Source organism: Pholis gunnellus, assembly GCF_910591455.1.
Source record: "Pholis gunnellus genome assembly, chromosome: 19".
Taxonomy (NCBI): domain Eukaryota; kingdom Metazoa; phylum Chordata; class Actinopteri; order Perciformes; family Pholidae; genus Pholis; species Pholis gunnellus.
Genome location: NC_136546.1, coordinates 17,355,668 through 17,375,503, shown reverse-complemented (window position 1 = coordinate 17,375,503; position 19,836 = coordinate 17,355,668). Strand labels below are relative to the sequence as shown.

The 19,836-nt window shown below is 41.0% G+C and overlaps 3 protein-coding genes across 4 annotated transcripts; 2 read left to right on the top strand and 1 right to left on the bottom strand.

Moving 5' to 3' along the window:
- Positions 1-1,887: 1,887 nt before the first annotated feature.
- Positions 1,888-9,259, top strand: prpf39 (PRP39 pre-mRNA processing factor 39 homolog (yeast)). 2 transcript variants are annotated; one of them, XM_079180023.1, is made up of 15 exons: positions 1,888-2,012; positions 2,836-3,285; positions 3,519-3,709; positions 3,810-3,935; positions 4,132-4,250; positions 4,460-4,627; positions 4,830-5,010; positions 5,427-5,534; positions 5,644-5,808; positions 6,245-6,371; positions 6,515-6,783; positions 7,186-7,370; positions 7,466-7,540; positions 8,292-8,403; positions 8,607-9,259. In XM_079180023.1, exons 1-15 carry the CDS (start codon positions 2,000-2,002, stop codon positions 8,694-8,696), a joined length of 2,379 nt encoding a protein of 792 aa, XP_079036149.1. In that variant the 5' UTR covers positions 1,888-1,999; the 3' UTR covers positions 8,697-9,259. The 2 variants fall into 2 exon arrangements, with proteins under 2 accessions (XP_079036149.1, XP_079036148.1); XM_079180022.1 differs by having other exon boundaries at positions 7,466-7,549.
- A 473-nt stretch (positions 9,260-9,732) lies between these two features.
- faua (FAU ubiquitin like and ribosomal protein S30 fusion a) lies at positions 9,733-11,960 on the top strand. The gene is made up of 5 exons (XM_079180027.1): positions 9,733-9,788; positions 10,230-10,311; positions 11,087-11,231; positions 11,503-11,558; positions 11,728-11,960. The coding sequence occupies exons 2-5, from the start codon at positions 10,237-10,239 to the stop codon at positions 11,851-11,853; spliced, it is 402 nt and encodes a 133-aa protein (XP_079036153.1). The 5' UTR covers positions 9,733-9,788; positions 10,230-10,236; the 3' UTR covers positions 11,854-11,960.
- A 794-nt stretch (positions 11,961-12,754) lies between these two features.
- On the bottom strand, positions 12,755-14,760 carry fkbp3 (FKBP prolyl isomerase 3). The gene is made up of 7 exons (XM_079180025.1): positions 14,648-14,760; positions 14,174-14,275; positions 13,979-14,077; positions 13,759-13,894; positions 13,583-13,650; positions 13,371-13,468; positions 12,755-13,107 (listed from the first exon to the last, which is right to left on the bottom strand). Exons 1-7 carry the CDS (start codon positions 14,750-14,752, stop codon positions 13,053-13,055), a joined length of 663 nt encoding a protein of 220 aa, XP_079036151.1. The 5' UTR covers positions 14,753-14,760; the 3' UTR covers positions 12,755-13,052.
- Positions 14,761-19,836: the final 5,076 nt, after the last annotated feature.

Genomic DNA, 19,836 nt, shown 5'->3' with positions numbered 1-19,836 from the left:
ATCATTTCAACGTTTTTTAAATTTATTTTACAGGTGACTGCTGTTTTAATTACACACAGATGCAATACCTGTATGTTGGTTTTGAAGTTTTGGTGCTGGTCAATGAGAAAATACTTAACAACTCGTGGTTATTTCACATTTCTTTATTTCTTTCATTTTCAATGATCTTCTCACTAGTTTAAAAACAAGTTATTTAGAAAAGAAGGTGATGCCACGTTCTGTGCAAAATCCGGATTTAACAATATTTGTATTGAAATCTGATGACGCTTTGTGGGTTGTTTAGTTACTGTCAATCAAACTAGATCAAACATCATCCAAACCTGGTGAAGTGGGTTAGCTGAGATGTTGAGTTCTGAATCATTAACATTAAATGTTATAAATAAGATTCAAATGTCAAAGTTGCAGTGGTTTTGATACCAAGTTGAAGCAGTGTTGCTGCCCCATCTGGTTGAAAGTTGCACCTTTGACCACACCCTGCACGGATGTCATTCAGTACAAAACCTGGAGTACACTTCTACATCATCAAGGTGAGACGTTTTATTTAGTTTACCTTTATTTAACCAGGGCGACCTGGCAGAAAAGGCAACAACAGGAGGAGTTAAACCACAGTGTAAACAAAATAAATAGCTGCAGTTTCTTTGTAAACAGTGTGCCACCTAAAAATGAAATATGATCAAACTCACAGAACGTTAGCAGTAATACTGACGCATAACAGTTGTCTTATAATCAAAGAATCTGAAATAATTATTACCTTTTTTACCTTAATAATTCATAATTTAAATGTCATTAAATATATTCATTGTGACTTTATCATTTACAATAATTAAACACAGTAAACGTCTAAAGTCAAGGGTGGGCACTTCAATTTCAAGATTTACGACTGCACATAAAAGCACCATACGCCATTTCGCATGCGCGCCTCACAGCCACTGAACTGCAGACCGGTCCAGTAACTGAAGCGTTGACGCCATTTGAGCGTTCATTATGAATTAAATCGCCTCTAATATTGCGTCTGCCACAATATTTAGATGTAGAGCTGTACACATGAAACAGATGTCAGGATTTAGTGGGCCTAGTTAACTCAGAAGGGGGGTTTACAGCCGGGTCTTTCCGATATGTCTGATCATTCAAAACCGGTATGACGTGGAGGTTGAGAGTCTATGGCCGTGAGCAAAAAGGCAAAAGGGGGAACTACAGTGTGACACACTGCAGCAAGCAGTCTATTATACGATACCTGCTTATTTAAACTGATTCAAAACACAATTAACAGAAGATATAGCCTTACTGAACAACCGTATGTCGCATAGAGGTAGGATAAGGTTATGGGAGCAATAACAAAATCCATAAAATGCTGATTTCAGTAAGATAATGAATCATGATAAACAGGAAAATTGTGTTGTAGAGCATCGATTAATTTGGTTTGAGTAAAGAAAAATATGCTGCCCATCACCTCTGTAAAAACTGCAATAATTTAATTTCAGTGTAATTATTACCACGTGGAAGGTGCTAAATTCTGCGTGCTGTCCTGTGCAGGTTTATGCAGGCAAGTCTTCATAAATGTGCCACCCACAGTCTACTAATCCCTTTCAACAACGGACTATAGTTTTTGTTGCTATATGGACTCATTTGTCTGGAAATAAAGATGAATAATAATAATATTTGACTTTGTGTCATTCTCACAAAGAGTGTCAAAATAGTTCCGCCATAGACAGTAAAGGCTAAATGATTCAACTTCTTGTATTCCGTGGGTAACCCGTAACCACGTTTATTTCTCTATTTTGTATTCATTAATAATCTTGTGAGGCATATTTGAAAACTTTTATTACAAACGTCGTCACCACACACATGTGGGCGGGGCGCTACGCCGCGCATGCGCACACCCTCTCTAGGTTCTTCCGCTTAAGATAAGTATGGTGGGCGAAGCGCGCCTGGCCATTTTTAGGTTAAATTAAGTGACTTCTAAAGCTGCACACAAGTTTATAAGGTTGACCAAAATTTCATGGAAGACAAAGGTAATATCCTAAAACGTATCTTGACTATTATCGTGGTAACTTAGAAGCCAGCTAACGCTAGCTGCTAGTGCGAACGTTAGCTACGGAAATTGCCCAACGCTAGGCTGCTAGCTAACGTGGAGAAGCCGTTGGGTGCCGACTAATATCTGGAGACGGAGGCAAATACGTAGCACGTTGTAGTTGATCTAGTTAGCTTAAGGTGAAACGAAATTGTGAAGTAATCGATGCTTTGTTGTGTACACTTTGCTAATACCAAATCATGTGGCACATGTACGATGCAATTAGTAACGTTAGTTAATATTAATTTAACTAAATTACCGTAATCCGAGGTCATGTGCAACGTCAAAACCTGTGGTCGCTCGAGTGCTGTGATGCTTCTCAGGAAATAGACGGCAGTCAGGGCCCAACTTCTGATTGAACTTTGACTGTGCAAACATGGCGTCAAACAGCAACCACGTCTAAAGCTAACATTAGCTTTCGACGGAACACGTAACATTAACGTCACGGGGTTAACGTGACATTATTTTTAGTGGTGTTGGCTAACGTTGGGGTCTAAGCTAAAGATGATATCTGTTTTTAATATTTGAACAAGGAAGTATCGTGTAGCAACAGCTGCGGCTTCTACGGGGCTGACCTCATTTTGGTGTAAAGCTAGTTAACATAGTAAGCATAACTTAAATATGACGATACTTTTTAATTAATTACACGTACATTTGATCAAATGTAACAAATGTTGGTTAATTAATTATCAAAATAGTTTATATTTTTGTTGTTGATTGACTAATGTTGCAGCTCTAGTAGTAATCATCCTGCTTTTCAACAGAACTGCAACTTTCAGACGACCCCATTACTGGAATGCTAGACACTGAGTCCCCTGCCATGGAGAGCAACGGGGATGCCTTTCTTCCTGACCTTCCTGTTATAGGCCAAACTGCAGACTGGTCCCCTGACCAGGTTACTCCAGAACCACTTTCAAATATCTTGCCGGAGGACTCGGATGCATCCCAGGATGCGACCCAGATGCAACAGCAGTCACCAGACGACCAGATGAATTCCCCAGAGATGGGATCTGTGGAGAAGGCCGTGGAACAGTTTCAGATTGCCAGTGCTCAGCTCTTCCAAGTTGAGCAGCCACCACCTCCACCTCAGCCTGCAGAAATGGAAGAACAGCCAGAACAGCCAGCAGAACACAAACCAGAGTCTGGAGAATCTGAGCAAGACGGCCAGGAGATGACCGTAGAGCCAGAACCTGTGGTTCAGGATAGCAGTCAAGGTAATCAAAATAGTTGATTCGTTGTTGGCAAAATTGGTCCCCTTACATGACAACAATAGATCTACAACTTAAGTGAAAACGTGTTAACATTTAGGATGTTTCATCATCACCAATGCACTTATTTGTAAAATCTTAACTACAATGCAAGCCGACTAACCAAACAAATTTACTACCAACGCCTTGCTTGCTCCTCTACGGGGTGAACCTTCATGATTTCTTGTTGCCTTCTCCAGATGGGACTGAGGCCCCGCAGGTGACAGAGGATGGCATGGAGCTGGAAGAACCACTCAAAGAGACAACGGAAGAATCAACTGTTCCAGAGCCAGAGCTGCCAAGTGAGTTTGAAAAACTCTTCAAAGGATGCGAGGACAACCCAGAAGACTTCAATAGCTGGGTCTACTTGCTGCAGTTTGTGGAGCAAGAGGTAAGAGAAGACATGCAGGTTGTTCAGATATGTTTGTATATTACCAAGATTGAACAGTAGGATTATTATACTAAATAATCTATTTGTCTCTCCCTTGTAGAATGCCCTTCCAGCTGTGAGAAGCGCATTTGATGCGTTCTTCCTACGTTATCCCTACTGCTATGGCTACTGGAAGAAGTATGCTGATATTGAGAAAAAACACGAGAATATACAGATTGCAGAAGAGGTAAATATAAATATCTCATGGACACGCATGCGTTCTTTTCTATAGTTTAGTCTTTGGTGAGGCTACATGACTCAAGACCATGCAGCAAACAGCAACTGTTATTAATCGGGCACTAAACCAGAGGGCTAAAGAGAGCGACTTTAATGAATACAGGAAAGAGTCCAGCCATTGACGGGCTTGTTTGGTCTCTCCTAAGGTATACAGAAGAGGCTTGCAGGCCATCCCTCTCAGTGTGGATCTGTGGCTGCATTACCTGACCTACATCAAAGAGAACTCAGACCTGAGTGACCCGGAGACCGAGGGACGCATTAGAGCGTAAGTAAAAGACTCTTACTTAATAGATTCTTTTTTCCTCCTCCTTGTTATGTGACGCTTGCTTATATGACAGCGGAAACGTTCTACATTTAAAGCTATTACGTCTCAATGCCCCTATTTTTCTTTAAATTATTTTTAACCAGATATTTGAGGAGACAACACAAATTTGCACACGATTCACAATCTTTCCTGTTATTTTCTCCTATCAGTGCCTATGAACATGCAGTGCTTGCAGCGGGCACAGACTTTCGCTCAGACCGTCTGTGGGAGTCCTTCATCAACTGGGAGACGGAGCAGGAGAAACTGGCTAACGTCACCGCCATCTATGACCGCGTCTTGGGCATCCCAACCCAGCTGTATTCCCAGCACTTCCAGAGGTAAAGGAAAGACTGTATAAAACTCTGGTTGCAGCAATGTCGTCATTTTCTATCAGCTCCTTATAGTCCAGAGACACATGTCCTCTGTGGTTAGAAAGAGATCCTTTTTATGTCCAGTCCTCTCTTAGTTTTACACCTACATATAAAACTATTGTAAAACTGTCTGAGTTGAATCTTATATTCCTGTTTTTAATCTTTGCAGGTTCAAAGATCACGTGCAGGACAACAACCCCAAACACTACTTGTCAGAAGAGGAGTTCGTTCAGCTGAGGCTCGAGCTCTCTAAAGCCAGCCTGTTGGCGATGATTGGCGAGGTTGAGGAGACGCCTATTGCTCAGGAGGAGTTGCCACCTGGTACAGATGATCTTGTGGATCCTGCAAAGGTAAACATCCACTTGCCTCCTGCAAGGGAGACACATTTACCAAAGCACTGTTTGCAGGGTTTAGCAGGAGCTTGCCTGTTCTCCATGAGATGGAAAGCTTTGTTCTGGTGTGAAGAGGTGTCTTTATGTCAGCAGCCAAGCCAATGAATGTCCTGGGGGGATTCAAGTTGGCATCCAGTCAGGGATTCGCCCTAAAACTAAAAGGATCAACTGAGGCCGGGCCCCTGCACCCAGTGACTGATATGCAGGGTGCATACATTCCTTCCCCCCCTCCCCAGGCTTCTTGTCTGTGGCAAGCTCATGGTGATGTAAATCCTTGGCTGCAGGACTAGCAGTTTCTACATCAAGTGGAGAATGTGGTCTGTGAAGAATACATGTGGGTGTTGACCATGTGTTTTCTGTGTGTGTTTATGTAGAGAGTGACCGAGATCGAGAATATGCGCCACAAGGTGATCGAGGTTCGGCAGGAGGTGTTCAACCACAACGAACATGAAGTCAGCAAGCGCTGGACCTTTGAAGAAGGGGTACGCGTCTCGTTTTCTCCACCACGATGTTAATGGTTGAAAATGTGTTTTTTTGTAAATGTTTTATTCTTCGACAATGTTAAACATTTATTTTATTAATTTTTTTTAGATTAAGAGACCATACTTCCACGTCAAAGCCTTAGAGAAGACCCAGCTGAACAACTGGAAGGAGTACCTGGACTTTGAAATTGAGAATGGGATCCCTGAGCGCGTGGTTGTTCTTTTTGAACGATGCCTCATCGCTTGTGCGCTCTACGAGGACTTCTGGACCAAGGTAATGTGGCCTTCAACCTCTCTCTCACTCCCGCTACCTCCCTGCACTTCCCCACCAACGATGATATCACATCGACACAGTAAATCGTCCTGCACTCTCTTTGCGTGTAACGTTGATATTTGACTGTATCTGTTGTATTAGGGGATGGCCAGCTTGCCACACAAGATTTGACTGCAGCATTTGCCAACTACTACGTTGCATCTTCTTCGTCTCCCACTACCTTACAGAAACTTATCTAATTGGTTCCATGAAGGTGCTGATGGGTTTACACAGAAAATTTCTAAAAACGATCTTGTCAATGAAGAAATTCAGTTTCTGTTAACTGAAAATTTAGGTTTAAAATGTGCTGTCTCTTTTGCCTTTCTCCTCTGTTCTTCTCCTCCGTTCTTTTTCTCCTACATCTCTTCCAACTCGCTCTCTGTTTTTCACTCTAAAGTATGCAAAATATCTAGAGGGCTACAGCATTGATGGTGTGAGACATGTCTACAAGAAAGCGTCTACCATCCATATGCCCAAGAAACCTGCCATCCATCTGCTGTGGGCTGCTTTTGAGGAGCAGCAAGGTGAGCGTTCCTCTTCAAAACCAGCATGCAACTTGAACTCAGTCAAATTACCAAGGAGATTTTGATAAGACGTCTCTAACGGATTAATATCATTTATTATGTTATGCCATGCTGACAGTGTTGTGCTTCTTTTCTTTGCCCAGGTAACGTAGAGGAGGCTCGTAGCATCCTGAAGTCCCTGGAGGAAGCGGTCCCGGGTCTGGCCATGGTGCGCCTTCGGAGGGTCAGTCTTGAGCGCCGCCACGGTAACTTGGAGGAGGCGGAGGCCCTGTTGAGGGAGGCCATGGAGTCCGCGAAGAATGTCACCGAGACATCGTTCTATGCTGTGAAGCTGGCCAGGCAGATGATGAAGGTGCAGAGAAGTCTGAGCAAGGCCAGGAAAGTGCTGCTGGATGCCATCGAGAAAGACCAGGTGAGAACTGATGCATACGACAGAGAATTTAGTCAGCAAGTCCTTATTAAATCGTGAAACGCCATGCTTATTAAAGGTTCTATTTATTCATTTTCACACTCTTGGGGGGGGGGGGGGGGGGGACGTAGCCCTCTTTTTTTCTTTTCAGTAAAATTTTCAACAGTGTCTACAGACCAACACACTAACCACATGATTCACCTCTTCTCTGAACAACTGCTGCAGGAACTAGACGTCCTCACATCAGTGAACACGTTGTCTTCCCTAAACGGGACATCTGATTGGTTAACACTTTTCGGTGTTGCATTTGTGTAACTTGCATGTATAGTTTATAATTATTTTTTGTGATTTGTACAACTTTCCACAACGGCTGTTTTACACACTAATATTTTTGTGTCTTTACAGACGAGTCCAAAGCTCTTTCTTAACCTGCTCGAGCTGGAGTACAGCGGGGATGTGCTGCAGAACGAGGCTGAGATCTTGGCTTGTTTCGACCGAGCCCTGAAGAGCCAGATGCCCCTTGAGTCCCGCCTCGTCTTCTGCCAGCGCAAGGTTGAGTTCCTCGAGGACTTTGGCAGCGACATCAATGTGTGAGTTTTATTGTTACTTCTAGGGACGTTGTGCTTTTATTCCTTTTAACATGTTTGACATTGAGTCATTTTTCATTTGTTTTACACCTTTTCAGGCTTGTGGCCGCATATGAGGAACACCAGAAGCTACAGAAAGAAAGCGAACCCTCAAAGAGGAAGGCCGAGAACGGGTATGACAGGTGGATAATGGGACAGGGCTTGGGTCACATCAACACATTATTTTCACTTGTTCAGTTCCTTTTCTCAGAACCTACCACATGCTCGTCCTGTAGTGTTGCTGCTTGCAGCTTTCTCAACACTCATACATTTCACACTTTGCATCTCTGTCACCTTTTTCAACCCTGATGAGTTTGCACGCCAGACTTCTAAAAGAGCTTTTGAGTTGCAGTCTTTTTCTACCACTGCCAATACCAACTTTCCCAGTTAGAGGGTGAAAAGTAAAGAGACTGCGTTTCCCTGGGGCCACCCCTGTAAAAACCACACCTTTTGGCTGATGATAACGTTATAAGTTAGTAGTATCAAGTCCATACAGCCCTACTCACTGCCTAGACATCTGTGATATACACTCTGGTTCGATCCTGCTTCCAGTAGACTCTCTGCTCGGGTTGACTCGGTCACTGAAGAGGGTTCCAGTTGTAATGTTTTATCAATCATTTATGTAACCTCAGGATATCCAGCATCCATGTGACACTAACAGGCTTTGTCCAGCATGCGGCAGCAAGAGGTCATGCTGGACTCGGTCCTCAGAGGCCTGAAGCCCCGCCCCTCTTCTGCACAGAGCGCTGTGTGCAAATATTATTGATCGTGTCCAAATTGTCCCATATTCGAGACATATGTCTGTATGTGTTCTGTAGTTAGTCATTAAGTCACAGTGACCTCTTAAAAATAGGGTTTTATTAACTTGAAACTATTGGTCTGCAGCTCTCAAGAGCCTGATGCCAAGAGACAGCGTGTGGAGGACAATTCCTCGGGTGATGTCAACGCAGCGACCGACGCTCAGGCAAACAACTCTGCATACAACAACTGGTACCAGGTGGGTTTCTTATCTGAGCAGTTGATGGCACTAAAAAAAGTTTTCTTAACATTTAGTTTGTGTCAAACCAGTCGTTTATGGCCATTTACAGTTATGTGTTTTGAGCAGACAAAAGTGCACTATAGTTCGGCTCATGTTTGTTTAAGCCTGTTGAAGATGGCGGTGATCGTGGTGAATTTATCTTTTGTTCTTTCTCTTTACAGCAGCAGTATGGCGGTTGGGGACAAAACTCCTGGGGACAGTACAACCAATATGCCCAGTATAACCAGTACTACCCCCCTCCCCCTACATGATGGACTAAATCCTGATTTAAGATGGAGACTCAGAGGAAAGCATCCTTTCTGCCCTGCCTACACGTCTAAACGGGGCTACTTAACGTGGTGTCATGGAGCTTTCAAACCAACCACTGAAGCTGATTTGTTCCTTCTTTTTGCTTTAATTAGTTACACGGTGTAGTCGGTTGGTTGGAATATAACACACAGGCCTCCGTGACAGTCATCTTGATCAGTCATGTTTAATAAAAGAAAACAAACCCATTAATTGCTACATTCATCTCCAACACTGGTTGCTTTTTTGGTTCTTCAATGCATGTCATTTGAGAAGGAAGACAGATATATTTTTTCTTGTGTGATTAAAGCTTTTTAATTCTTAGATTGAATGACTTAGTTTGGTCTCTTTCTTTGTGTTTTAAGATTTAAACTGGTAAAGGAGGCATTCATTGATGTACCTCTGAGTCTTGTACACCCCCCAAAAACTGAAAGATTTTTAATATGTCATGGTAATGTTTCCATAAAGAAAATGAAGAGTTCCTCCTTTTTTATTTTGTCTTGATTTCATAATAAAGAGATTGATATCCTGAAGTGTCTCTTGTTCGGTTCCTTATGACTCAAGTAAAATGTATGTAGATCGAAATTATTTACAGTCATAACACAATAACGTCATATAATAATATATTACATATATATTTTTTATTATCCTATTACTTTAACCTAATAGTTAATGTGACGTATTTCACCTGTGTTGAAGAGTGACTTTATAAAAACTAACGAGCTGACAGCTTATTTTTCTATTTATGAGCCACGTGAAGGAACGTGGCTCATAAAGTTTAAAACAACTATCTAAATAAACCTAACTGCTCATGACCTGATTGGGCATACTGTTAAATGATTGGGTCCTAACCTTACGGATTAAAAAGCTGTGATATTTTAATGCATAAAAACAACTTCAAAGACAATAATTGATACTTAAGTAATTGAAGCGGCCTCCAAAACGTGATGGGCGTGGCCACTGCTTCCGAGTTGGCTTACGTAAATCCACACATGCGCAGTCTCGACCGTCAAACAGCCCTTTCTATGCCTAGCGTTGAACGACTAGCATCAAACGAGGTAAGGCCTGTGCAATTTAAGTGAAAAACGCTAGTATTGTGACACACAGGTATGTTTTGGGTGCGTGAATGTAGCTCCTAAATAAACATGAATCCTACATTGTACTTTATTTGAACACTTTAACCCACATTTCATGTGTTTTTAAGCGACTTTATGAATCGCGTGCCCCATGCGGCTAGTGAAGCTAACATAGCATTAGCAAGCTAACAAGCGAGACATGTCTGTTCCAGCTCCCGGCATGTTGATTTCTACTGCTATTTTTTACCACTTGCCCGTTTTGTGACAGGATATACTTTCTTAATGTATTCCCACGTTATAGTTCGTTAGTGGCGGGCTCGGTGGCCAATGTTTGCATTCACTAATAACGCTAATTCCAACGCCACAAGCTGATTTCCGCAGTATAGCAACACTGATGACCAACGTCTCTTCTTTTTCTTCCAGCATCAAGATGCAGCTCTTCTTGCGTGCCCAGAACACTCACACCCTTGAGGTGACCGGACAGGAGACTGTTGGACAAATCAAGGTAACGTGACTACAAGCTGGAGAGAACCTGAGGTTTATGTCTGATAAACAAGCGCAGAAAACAACTGAAAACTGTCGCTGCTTACTTTCCAGCTTCATTCGTGTTGAGTAGAAAGTGAATGCTCAACAACTTTGAATAGAGTTGGAAAAACGTATTAAATATGTTTACAATGGTGGAATGTCACCAAGTACATTTACTATTCAAGTACTGTGCTGAAGTGAACAATTTTGATGTACTTAGTTACTTATTTTTATTTTTATAGATTAAAGTCCATTAATGCATCAATGATCGTAATCAAACGGTATAATATGTATTCTTCTGAACTGGGCCATTCTGCATGATGAATACTTTTAGTAGCTTACATTAAATACATTTTGAAATTAATACTTAAGTACTTTTACCTATTAACACGTAACAGTTATGTATTCCACCACTGTATGTTACATGGTTTCGTTGAAATATTAGTTTTCTTTCACACACAACTTCCAGATAGAGTTCCTGCAGCGTGCTCTGTTCTTGCCATCATCTGCTGCTGTCTTTCTTTGTCTCTCCTGTAGTAAAATTTGTCTTTTACATGCACAGTAATGTCATGCAACGTAAGTCTTGTAAAATACAAGAGCACCTACAATCATAATTAAGATAATTATATTTCATATTATATACCATAACTTATAGGTTGTTTTCTTAACCTTCCTTCTCTTTTCCCGCTGTGAGTCACCAAATCCCTCTACACACACACAGAATTAAAACGTTTATTCTTCGCTGTGTCTCTCAGGCCCATGTCCAGGGTCTGGAGGGTCTCCTGGTTGAGGATCAGGTCCTGTTGCTCGCTGGATGCCCACTAGAGGATGAGTCCTCCCTTGCATCCTGTGGTGTCTCAGATCTCTGCACCCTGGAGGTAGCTGGCAGGCTGCTGGGAGGTTAGTACACAAAAACGCAACTCTGCACACAACCCTAACCCTGTGAATTGTGAAAGAGCGTTTGACAAATTTAGTTTTATCTGGGTGTACTGCTGTTTGTATAAGACCAGTTATGTTAAACTAAACAATCATCACTGTGGTACAAGCTATTATATTTAAGATAATCATGGATGAGCACACAAATGGCCCCCATTTTAGTGTTGTGAACAATGGCAGAAGCTTTAGTTTGTCTAAGAAATATCACAATTAACAATTTCCTTCTTCCCTCAAGGTAAGGTTCACGGCTCTCTGGCCCGTGCCGGAAAAGTGAGGGGACAGACTCCCAAGGTACGGTTTTATGATTTGTTACAGAATAAAAACAATCACCCTTTTACACAAGTTAGTGTATTTGTGAAATGGCTTTTACATTCTTCTGTTTTGGATGAGCTAGTCTTTAAGAAGCGTACATTATGATGTGAGAGAAATAACAGTTGCCTCTTCCTGTCATGTTGTCCAGGTGGAAAAGCAGGAGAAGAAGAAAAAGAAGACTGGCCGCGCCAAGCGTCGCATCCAGTACAACAGGCGCTTTGTGAACGTGGTGCCCACCTTCGGAAAGAAGAAGGGACCCAACGCCAACTCCTAAGTGCCCCAATGCCCCGAAGGAGAAACATGATCACCACCCATCTGTTTTTACCAGGTTCAATGTTATCCTGCTGTACAGAATAAAAATGTGGCTTGGACAAAATAAAACTGATTTTGTGGTTTCTTGCAATTAAAGGAGTCTTCTTACCATTTGCAGGTTTAGTTGACAAAACTATTAATCACAAGTTATGGTATCCCTTGGAAATGGCAGGTTCTGTTTTCAGATTTGCTAGTGATGTGTCGAGTAACCCAGGAAGATTTTGGTGAAGCGCGTATCAAGGCTTGTGACGTTGGAAGCCTCACGGGCCGCCCGTACCACGTGACTGATTCAGGAAATGGTTGGCGGGAAGTGAAACGCAATGGATCCCCCCCTCACATTGTGTGGACTTGGGACTTTATTGAGTTTGTTTGCAACCTATTCAAGCATCAAACATTTATTAAAGTTTCACACAGCCATGGTGTCATAATCACTGCTTGTTTTACATTTATTGTCCACTTGATGGCAGAGCAAATGAAGCGTCTGCTCATGAGTGAACCAATTGGATGGTACGCTTCAATGCTTCATGACGCTTCATCTCGCCATCACTAATATTTGCCTCAGATTATCAATCGGTAATGATCTCAAGAGTTTAATATCTGAGCAGATCAAGTCTGAATTCAATGTGCCGTTCTGCCCTTGTATCTAAATTGGCATCATACTGTAAACATTTAATGGAATAGTGAAAGTAAAGCTGAATACCAGTGAACATGAATGTAGTTGTAGCTTTATACCAAACCAGAAAAACTGCTAAATCTAGTTTTGCTCTACCAGTGACATGCATGTGAATTAAGCTGCACAATTTCCACAACCAAACTAGGTCAACTTGATGAAATGAAAACCATAAATGAAACTGCTGCATACATGTAGTCTCTGAAACAGGTTTATTAATCATTTACATTGTAGATGCAAAAGAAAATGCAGAGAATAAGGTTTCAGGGTGTCTCATATGTACATTATTGACAAGCCATCACATTTTGGCCAGAACCTAAAACGCTGTAATAACTGCCCGTTTCTTTTAAACGTGATTAATGAGACAAAGTAGAAACAGAACGTTACAATAAAAAACAAATGCCATTCTAACGTCAATCTTTACAGCAAGGCAATTCAACATTTTCTTGTCCCGTCTCAAACTGCGGTGCATGCTGGTCAGCGGCGATCGGTTAATCCACAGCCACCAGCTCAACCTCGAAGATCAGCTTTGCATTGGGGGGAATTCTGGTAGAGTTGAGGTTAAGGAATAGACGGCAGTCAGTGCAAAATTAAAAAAGTTTTCATCCAAACAACAACTGCAGTACAGGAAACAATACTGTGTGCAGACACTCCCAAAAGGAGGCTCGCCCCAAAAACAACTTACAGCCGCACGACACCTGAATAACCTGATTGTAGGAGGGACAATTAAGCTAAAATTAACAGCGCATCACATGTTTAAAATATATATTTACACAGTGAAGCTTAAAACCAGCCAGAGAAAAGGATACTTTGCGTCGGGGAGACCCTTCCTCCCGTAGGCCCACTCTGGTTCAATCTCCACCCGAGCCGTCTCACCCTTGCTCATTGTCAGAATGGCTTCATCCCACTGTGAACGTAAAGGATTACTGATGACTACATGCAGTGGAGAAGAAGTGTCAGAAGTGTCATACTCGAACTCTTAAAAATAAATCCGGATGCAGAGCAAAACATCACTACTCACCCCTCTGATGACTCGGCCCAGGCCGGCTTTAAAGGTCAGGGGTTTGGTTTGCTTCTTCTTTCTTGCCGCTGCGGAGAGAAAACGGGTTTAAAACCTGAAGACAGAACCTTTATAGCATATTAATTAAACCTATAACGGGTCCGATTGACAATATTTTGGGTGCAGGTCTGTCATACTTGGGGGAATATTGGTGTCGAAGACGGTTCCATCCTCCAAGGACCCGGTGTACCAGCAGCTCACATTGTCGCCTTTCTTTGGAAAGTTGCTCTTGTCCCCTTTCTTCAGCACCGACTTGAAGTACTTGGGCGGACCCTAAGAACAGTAGTTATATGTCAGTACACGTGCAGAGCTAAACTGACAACAATCCCCATCAAACTCAGCACCCTGGACCAGTACCTCGTCCACAATCTCTGTGGCTTCTTTGGGCTTCTCTTCAATTTTCACAGCTCTGACCTGCTCCGTCACTTCCTCGACTGGTTCCGTTCCTTTAAACCTCTGCAGATGAAACACACATACACACATTAATTCATTGTGGAATGAGTTCACTGCATCTGTGTGGTGGATGTAAAGCCTCATTAATATCACACTTACTTTGCTCTCAAAGAGCTGATGGTAGGCAATCATCAGTTGCTCTTTCTTTGCCGTTTTGGCGACATTTTTTATGTTTCCCAGCAGCTTGTGCTCGTTGAGGAACTGAAAGAGAAAATGCAATAACAAAAGGGAGAAAGTTAGCACATGGTAACATTCACTGTTTTTAACATCACCCGCGTGCTGCTCCGACCCAAATTAATTACGGCTAATTTACACAAAAATCATGTTCAACGGTAAACGCGGCCGTTCTGCTCCGGACGTCATGAATTAATGATACGATGAAATGCGCAGGACTGTTCAGCAGAAATATGACCGCATTGTTGTACTGTCTTCCCTCCACGATGCTAGAACAGCCGTCCTGATGTGGCTACGCTTAGCTAACCACGCAGCATGCCGCAGCTCCAGTGAGCGGTAATATTTAAACCTGCAGATATTCAACCTCGAATCACAAACGGACTAAAAAGATAAACATACCGAGTGTGCTGCGTTGTCCTGGATGAACTTTATAAGGTCTTTTTTGGGCAAATCATCACTTTTGAGCTGCTCATCGCTCCACTCCCGTGTTGGTTCATCCGCCATTTTGAGAGGCGAACTACTTAAATTTGTCCCTCCTGGCGCATCTTAAAAACTGCGCTCAAACCCGGAAAAACAGTTGTTTTGCTTTATTATGAACCCGACTGCAGTGGTATTTGTATTACAACGCAAGTTAATTTACCTCATACTATCAGGTGATATTCTTCACTATTTAGTAAGACAAAAAAAACAACAACAGTGGAGAGCTCATTACGGGACAAATGAACGCTTAATCAGTCAAGTATTAAATTCATAAGATATGCAGAGAGTATAAAACGTAACTGTAAAAGAGCCCGTTACCCTTAGAATTAAGGATTTAAATCAGTATTTGAGCAACGTACGTCTCTCCACAGCCTGTGTGTCTGCCACCTAGTGGACAGTTAAATAAATACATAAATACACGTTTCAATGAACTGAAAAAAAAGAGGGAAATAAATGGTCATTTCTATCACCTCCAAATGAAAAATCTGAAATGAAATAGTTTTAATTTGGATTTGATAAGAATCATGTTCCTTACTAAAAAGTTAAACAATGTTTCTGTCTTGCATTACTGGAGGTTAACCCTCTGAACTTGATTCAATGGGGCCTCTTTTTCACTGCAATATACAAGTGCTGCACCTCTCAAATCATAAAAAAGCGTTAGTTGAATTGCTTTGATCGTTTATTTTACAAAAAATGGGAAATAATGTATTCTACAAATCCAACATTGTTCCTAGTGCCCACAAGTGTTCCCAATAGTGGAACAAAATCGAGGCTCCACGTCCTGCACGTATTTCACTTTTTACATTTTTACAACTTCTAGTTATAACCTCCCGTCCGCTCCTCTCTACTCTGTGTTCAGCAGCCTGCACAGTGAAACATTCTTTGGGGAATCCTGGAACTCCCTGGTCGAGCACCACTGAGCTATAGTTTGACTTATTTTAATTTTTTTTACTATCACTTTATTTGACGTACTATATACTATGACTATTATAAGACTTTTTTTTCCCGTCATACTGCAGTATCACTTTATTTGACATACTATACTATGATTTTTTTCATAATTGTTTTTGACATACATTCTATGAATTTATCGACAATCTAAACTTTTCAGACTTTTCAACATACTGTAGTATCACTATATTTGACATGCTATACTGAGGCTTTTTTCGACATATACTTTGACTTTTTTATGATTTTGTTTTACATTCTGTGACTTTGTTCGACATTGTATACTATGATTTATTTTACATACTATACTATCATTATTTTACAACTTTTTTTCATACTGTTCTCTGATTTTATTCAACATACTGTGCAATTACTTCTTTTTTCATAATAAACTATGACGTGTTTATGATATTTTTCAACAATGACTTTTTGATGACACATACATACTGTGACTATGTCTGATTTTAGAATTATTTTCGACATATTATACCATGACTTTTGTATGACTTTTTTCAACATACTATACTATGACTTTTTTATGATTTATTTTGACATACCTTACTTTTACTTTCTTTGACATACTAGCTATACGATACTTCCCTGAGGTCTCTTCTTGTTTTTTTCTCCCTGTTAAAGGGTTTTGTTTAGGGGGGAGTTTTTCCTGCAGCGATGTGAGGGTCCCGGGACAGAGGATGTCGCATGTGTACAGATTGTAAAGCTCTCTGAGGCAAATTTGTGATTTGAATTTAATTGAATTAAATACGATTACTTTTTTACGATTTCTTTCGATATTCTATACTATGACTTTTTTATGTCTCCATCATTATCACCATCATCCATATACACTGTACTCGTCAGAGACTACCTCCACACCTACCTATGGCTGAATAAGGCAGCCGTTCAAATTTCACTTCATGCATTTGCTGGAAAGAAAAAATCTTTTCACTGAAAATGTTTTTGGGGTTTCTGTACATTTGACGTAAAGTGTTCTACACCTGAATAAGATGTTCAATTTTTATAGATGTTAAAACCAATGTGGCTAAGACATTTAGAGAAAACTAAATAGGTACTCTTCCTGGCAGTTCCAAATTCCTACAGAATTGTAAAATATAAAGTTAAAGCTTGAAAAGTACCATTTCAAATAAGTACTGTCTTGCTGTATTTTGTCTTGTTACAAAATCCCTTAAAACATCGTACCGGTGTTACTTACAGACTTGCTGTATGCTTCCCAACAATACATATTATAGCCAATGCTTATGCTCACGGTAATGTTGATCCTAAAGAAAGAAAGAAAGGAAAGACGGGTTACATAAAGCAGGTTACCATAGCAAGAGCTTCATGCGTCAGTTTTATCACTTATTAGTTTGCAGCCTTTCTCAGATTCATCATTTCAGTCTCATCTTTGCATCAGCCAGCCTTTCAGTTTGCGCCTGCTGGTCGACTGAAAATCTTGCCTCTATTCCCCAATATAACCTTTAAAAAACAGTGAGATGATGATTTTCCACCCCTGCACCTGGAGCACAGGCTCATGCAGAGTTCTTACCCTTGTCTTGACGGGGCAGCAGCAGTTGTGTGAAGAGGACTATTGCTTTAGAGGAAACCCTCCCATGGTCTCATCTCAACTCATCTCTTTTGATGCCTGTGAAAGATAGATAGTACCAACAGCACAAACTGTTGAAGTGAGTTGGATTTAGAAGAGTTTAAATCATTTTACAACTCTGTACTTTATGAAACAAGAACAAAAAAGGAATAAATGGGCCTCCAATGCCTTTTGCTATAGAGACGTGATGTTTTCTTTATGTTGACATCTTGCACACTTCATATTTATCTGTGAGTTTTTTTGTCATCACTCACTACAACAATTTAAAATCTCTCTATCTCTGTCTTTCTTTGATTCGTATGCCGCCAGCATTGTGTTTGCTTCCGCATTTTGGAGTGATGAGTGTGTCTGTCTTTGTTTACGAGTGTCTGGATGAAACTTGCGCCACAGGAAGTTTCAGGAGGAGAGACAAGGCGACAGAGGATCACGTCTGTTGCATCGTGTTGTGATGAAGTAGCCTGTTTCTTAGGAATGCAAAGCAGTGGAGCTTAAACAAGCTCACATATCAAGGCAGGAAGAAATCTAATTTGATGCAGCTCCTGAGAGCTCTTCACATCTACAGGTTACACAAACAAGCGGTACACATTCTCAAAGATGCGCCTCTCAGGACAGACATTGCAAACAATGTAATCCTCACGTAATCTTTGCAGAAAAATGTCCTTAGTTAACTAAATTCAAACACATAATATTGGCAGCTTTTCGGTAAGACATTTATTCCTGAGGTTAATAATAGTTTGACTTTTTCCGACGGTGAGCTGATGTTTACCTTCCATGATTACAGTTGAATATGTCATAGTGCTCCACCAAGGATCTACATCTCTGTCTTTATGCGGCTCTGAATTGGTAAGCTCTCTAATTTATCATTAAAGTCATATTATTTGACATATTGTCATCCTATTGACACTGGATCAATTCAGTTTTTGTGCGCATGCCAAATAAGTTTGAATACTGTCTGAAACAGACTTTATATCTCCTCGCAGGGAACAAAGATATGATCAGCTACGTCAAGAAGATATTGAAATGTCTTTCATGCAAAGAGGAAAGTCTACTTCACCTCTAAACCTCCTCTTATAGTTACATGCTTAACTATCTGTACACAATTTCCATAACTCTACCTATTAACATATAACTTGACATCATGTACACTATACTTACAGATTTGCGTGGAATCCCCATATTAACAGGAATATATTGTGCTGACGATTCTATCAAATAATACATTACTTGGACTGCAGATAGATCACCGCAGTCACTACAGAAGTCCACTCTGATCGCAGTTACAGCCTTTGACCTCAAGGGGGTAGTATGCACACATTGTTGATATGGGTGAAGCAGTGACAAAAGATTGATATTTTCAATATATGATGTTTACTATAAGGCTCGATAGGAGGGAAAATGGCAATGATTCACCCAGTTGAAGAGCACAACAATAGTAATAACAGCGTAAATAAATAACAGGTGCATGGTGAGGGGAACAAAAGGTTTGCAATGATGCTACAGAGCCTAAATCACTGCCTGGGTGGATGGTAGTACGTTAGTGTTTATGGTTAAAATACATAATACAAAGTCTGCATCTGTTTTTATGTATGTGCAAAAAGGAAGAAAACAGTAGGAGTCATTCTATGTTTGTATCTCATTTGTCGGTTTCCTTTCAGACATTCTGCAAAAGATAACTCAGATATACCGCGTAACTGCACCCATATGAAGCATCTTTCTGTGTTGCTGTCTGAGCAACACATCTACTGTAGCTAGATCTAGCATGAATTAGATCAATAAGCTTTTGTTCTGTTGTTTATCAGTGAAACCATCGTAAGTACAGGAGGAAATTCAACAAAGCTTTTCAAATCCATTCATTTGCAGGCCTTGAGTTTCCTCATAAACTCTTACTTCTATTTACAACAAACACCCTGAGGGTTAATTTGATTCATCTTAAAAGTTTAAAGGAAAGAGAGCAACAAGGGGAAAGGGAACGAGGATCATCAGTTGGTGGGTCATTTGTTTTATCAATAACTAACAAAACTGTGTTCAGGGAACAAACCAGAGAACTAACATTTCCCCTTCAATGCCAGTCAGGAGTAGACCTTGAAGATATCATCCACCCATACATTAGCCAAGCAGCCAGGGAGCAGCGCTTCTCCTGGAGCGTTTTTCCACATTTCCACTCCCCCCTCCTCCTCACACCAGTGGAATTAAAGGCTTTCATAATAGAAATTATCCCTCGGTGGCCTTGGTCTACTGTGGATAATGTGTTTTCTGCTCGGAGTCTAATAAGACCCTCTAAGCCATATGGCAAGCTGAGTTCACCTGCCTGTACATCGGGCTGTGAGAACACATCTTTAGCTTCATATGGAATATGATTCATATGCTGCTGCAGCTCACATTTCATGAGATGCAGGCAAAGCACCTCTGGGTTGCTCTGTCAGAGTAGATCATAGGTCAGCAGTTCCACCAACATCTGGCAGTGAGAAAGTTGAAGCTGTTACCTCGTTCCATAAAACATCCACTAATAATAATGTCTCTTGGGAGGGCAGCAAAAGGTTGGACTAAAGAGTGATATAGC

Excerpts from the sequence above, each read along its gene's own strand:
- prpf39 (XM_079180022.1), top strand. Across the intron at positions 3,936-4,131 it reads ATATACAGATTGCAGAAGAG|GTATACAGAAGAGGCTTGCA; the intron begins GTAAATATAAAT and ends GTCTCTCCTAAG. Across the intron at positions 4,251-4,459 it reads ACCGAGGGACGCATTAGAGC|TGCCTATGAACATGCAGTGC; the intron begins GTAAGTAAAAGA and ends TTCTCCTATCAG.
- fkbp3 (XM_079180025.1), bottom strand. The coding sequence starts at position 14,752 with ATGGCGGATGAACCAACACGGGAGTGGAGCGATGAGCAGCTCAAAAGT. Across the intron at positions 14,078-14,173 it reads ATCAGCTCTTTGAGAGCAAA|AGGTTTAAAGGAACGGAACC; the intron begins GTAAGTGTGATA and ends TTTCATCTGCAG. Across the intron at positions 13,651-13,758 it reads CGACACCAATATTCCCCCAA|CGGCAAGAAAGAAGAAGCAA; the intron begins GTATGACAGACC and ends TTCTCTCCGCAG.
- faua (XM_079180027.1), top strand. The coding sequence starts at position 10,237 with ATGCAGCTCTTCTTGCGTGCCCAGAACACTCACACCCTTGAGGTGACC. Across the intron at positions 10,312-11,086 it reads AGACTGTTGGACAAATCAAG|GCCCATGTCCAGGGTCTGGA; the intron begins GTAACGTGACTA and ends TGTGTCTCTCAG. Across the intron at positions 11,232-11,502 it reads AGCTGGCAGGCTGCTGGGAG|GTAAGGTTCACGGCTCTCTG; the intron begins GTTAGTACACAA and ends TCTTCCCTCAAG.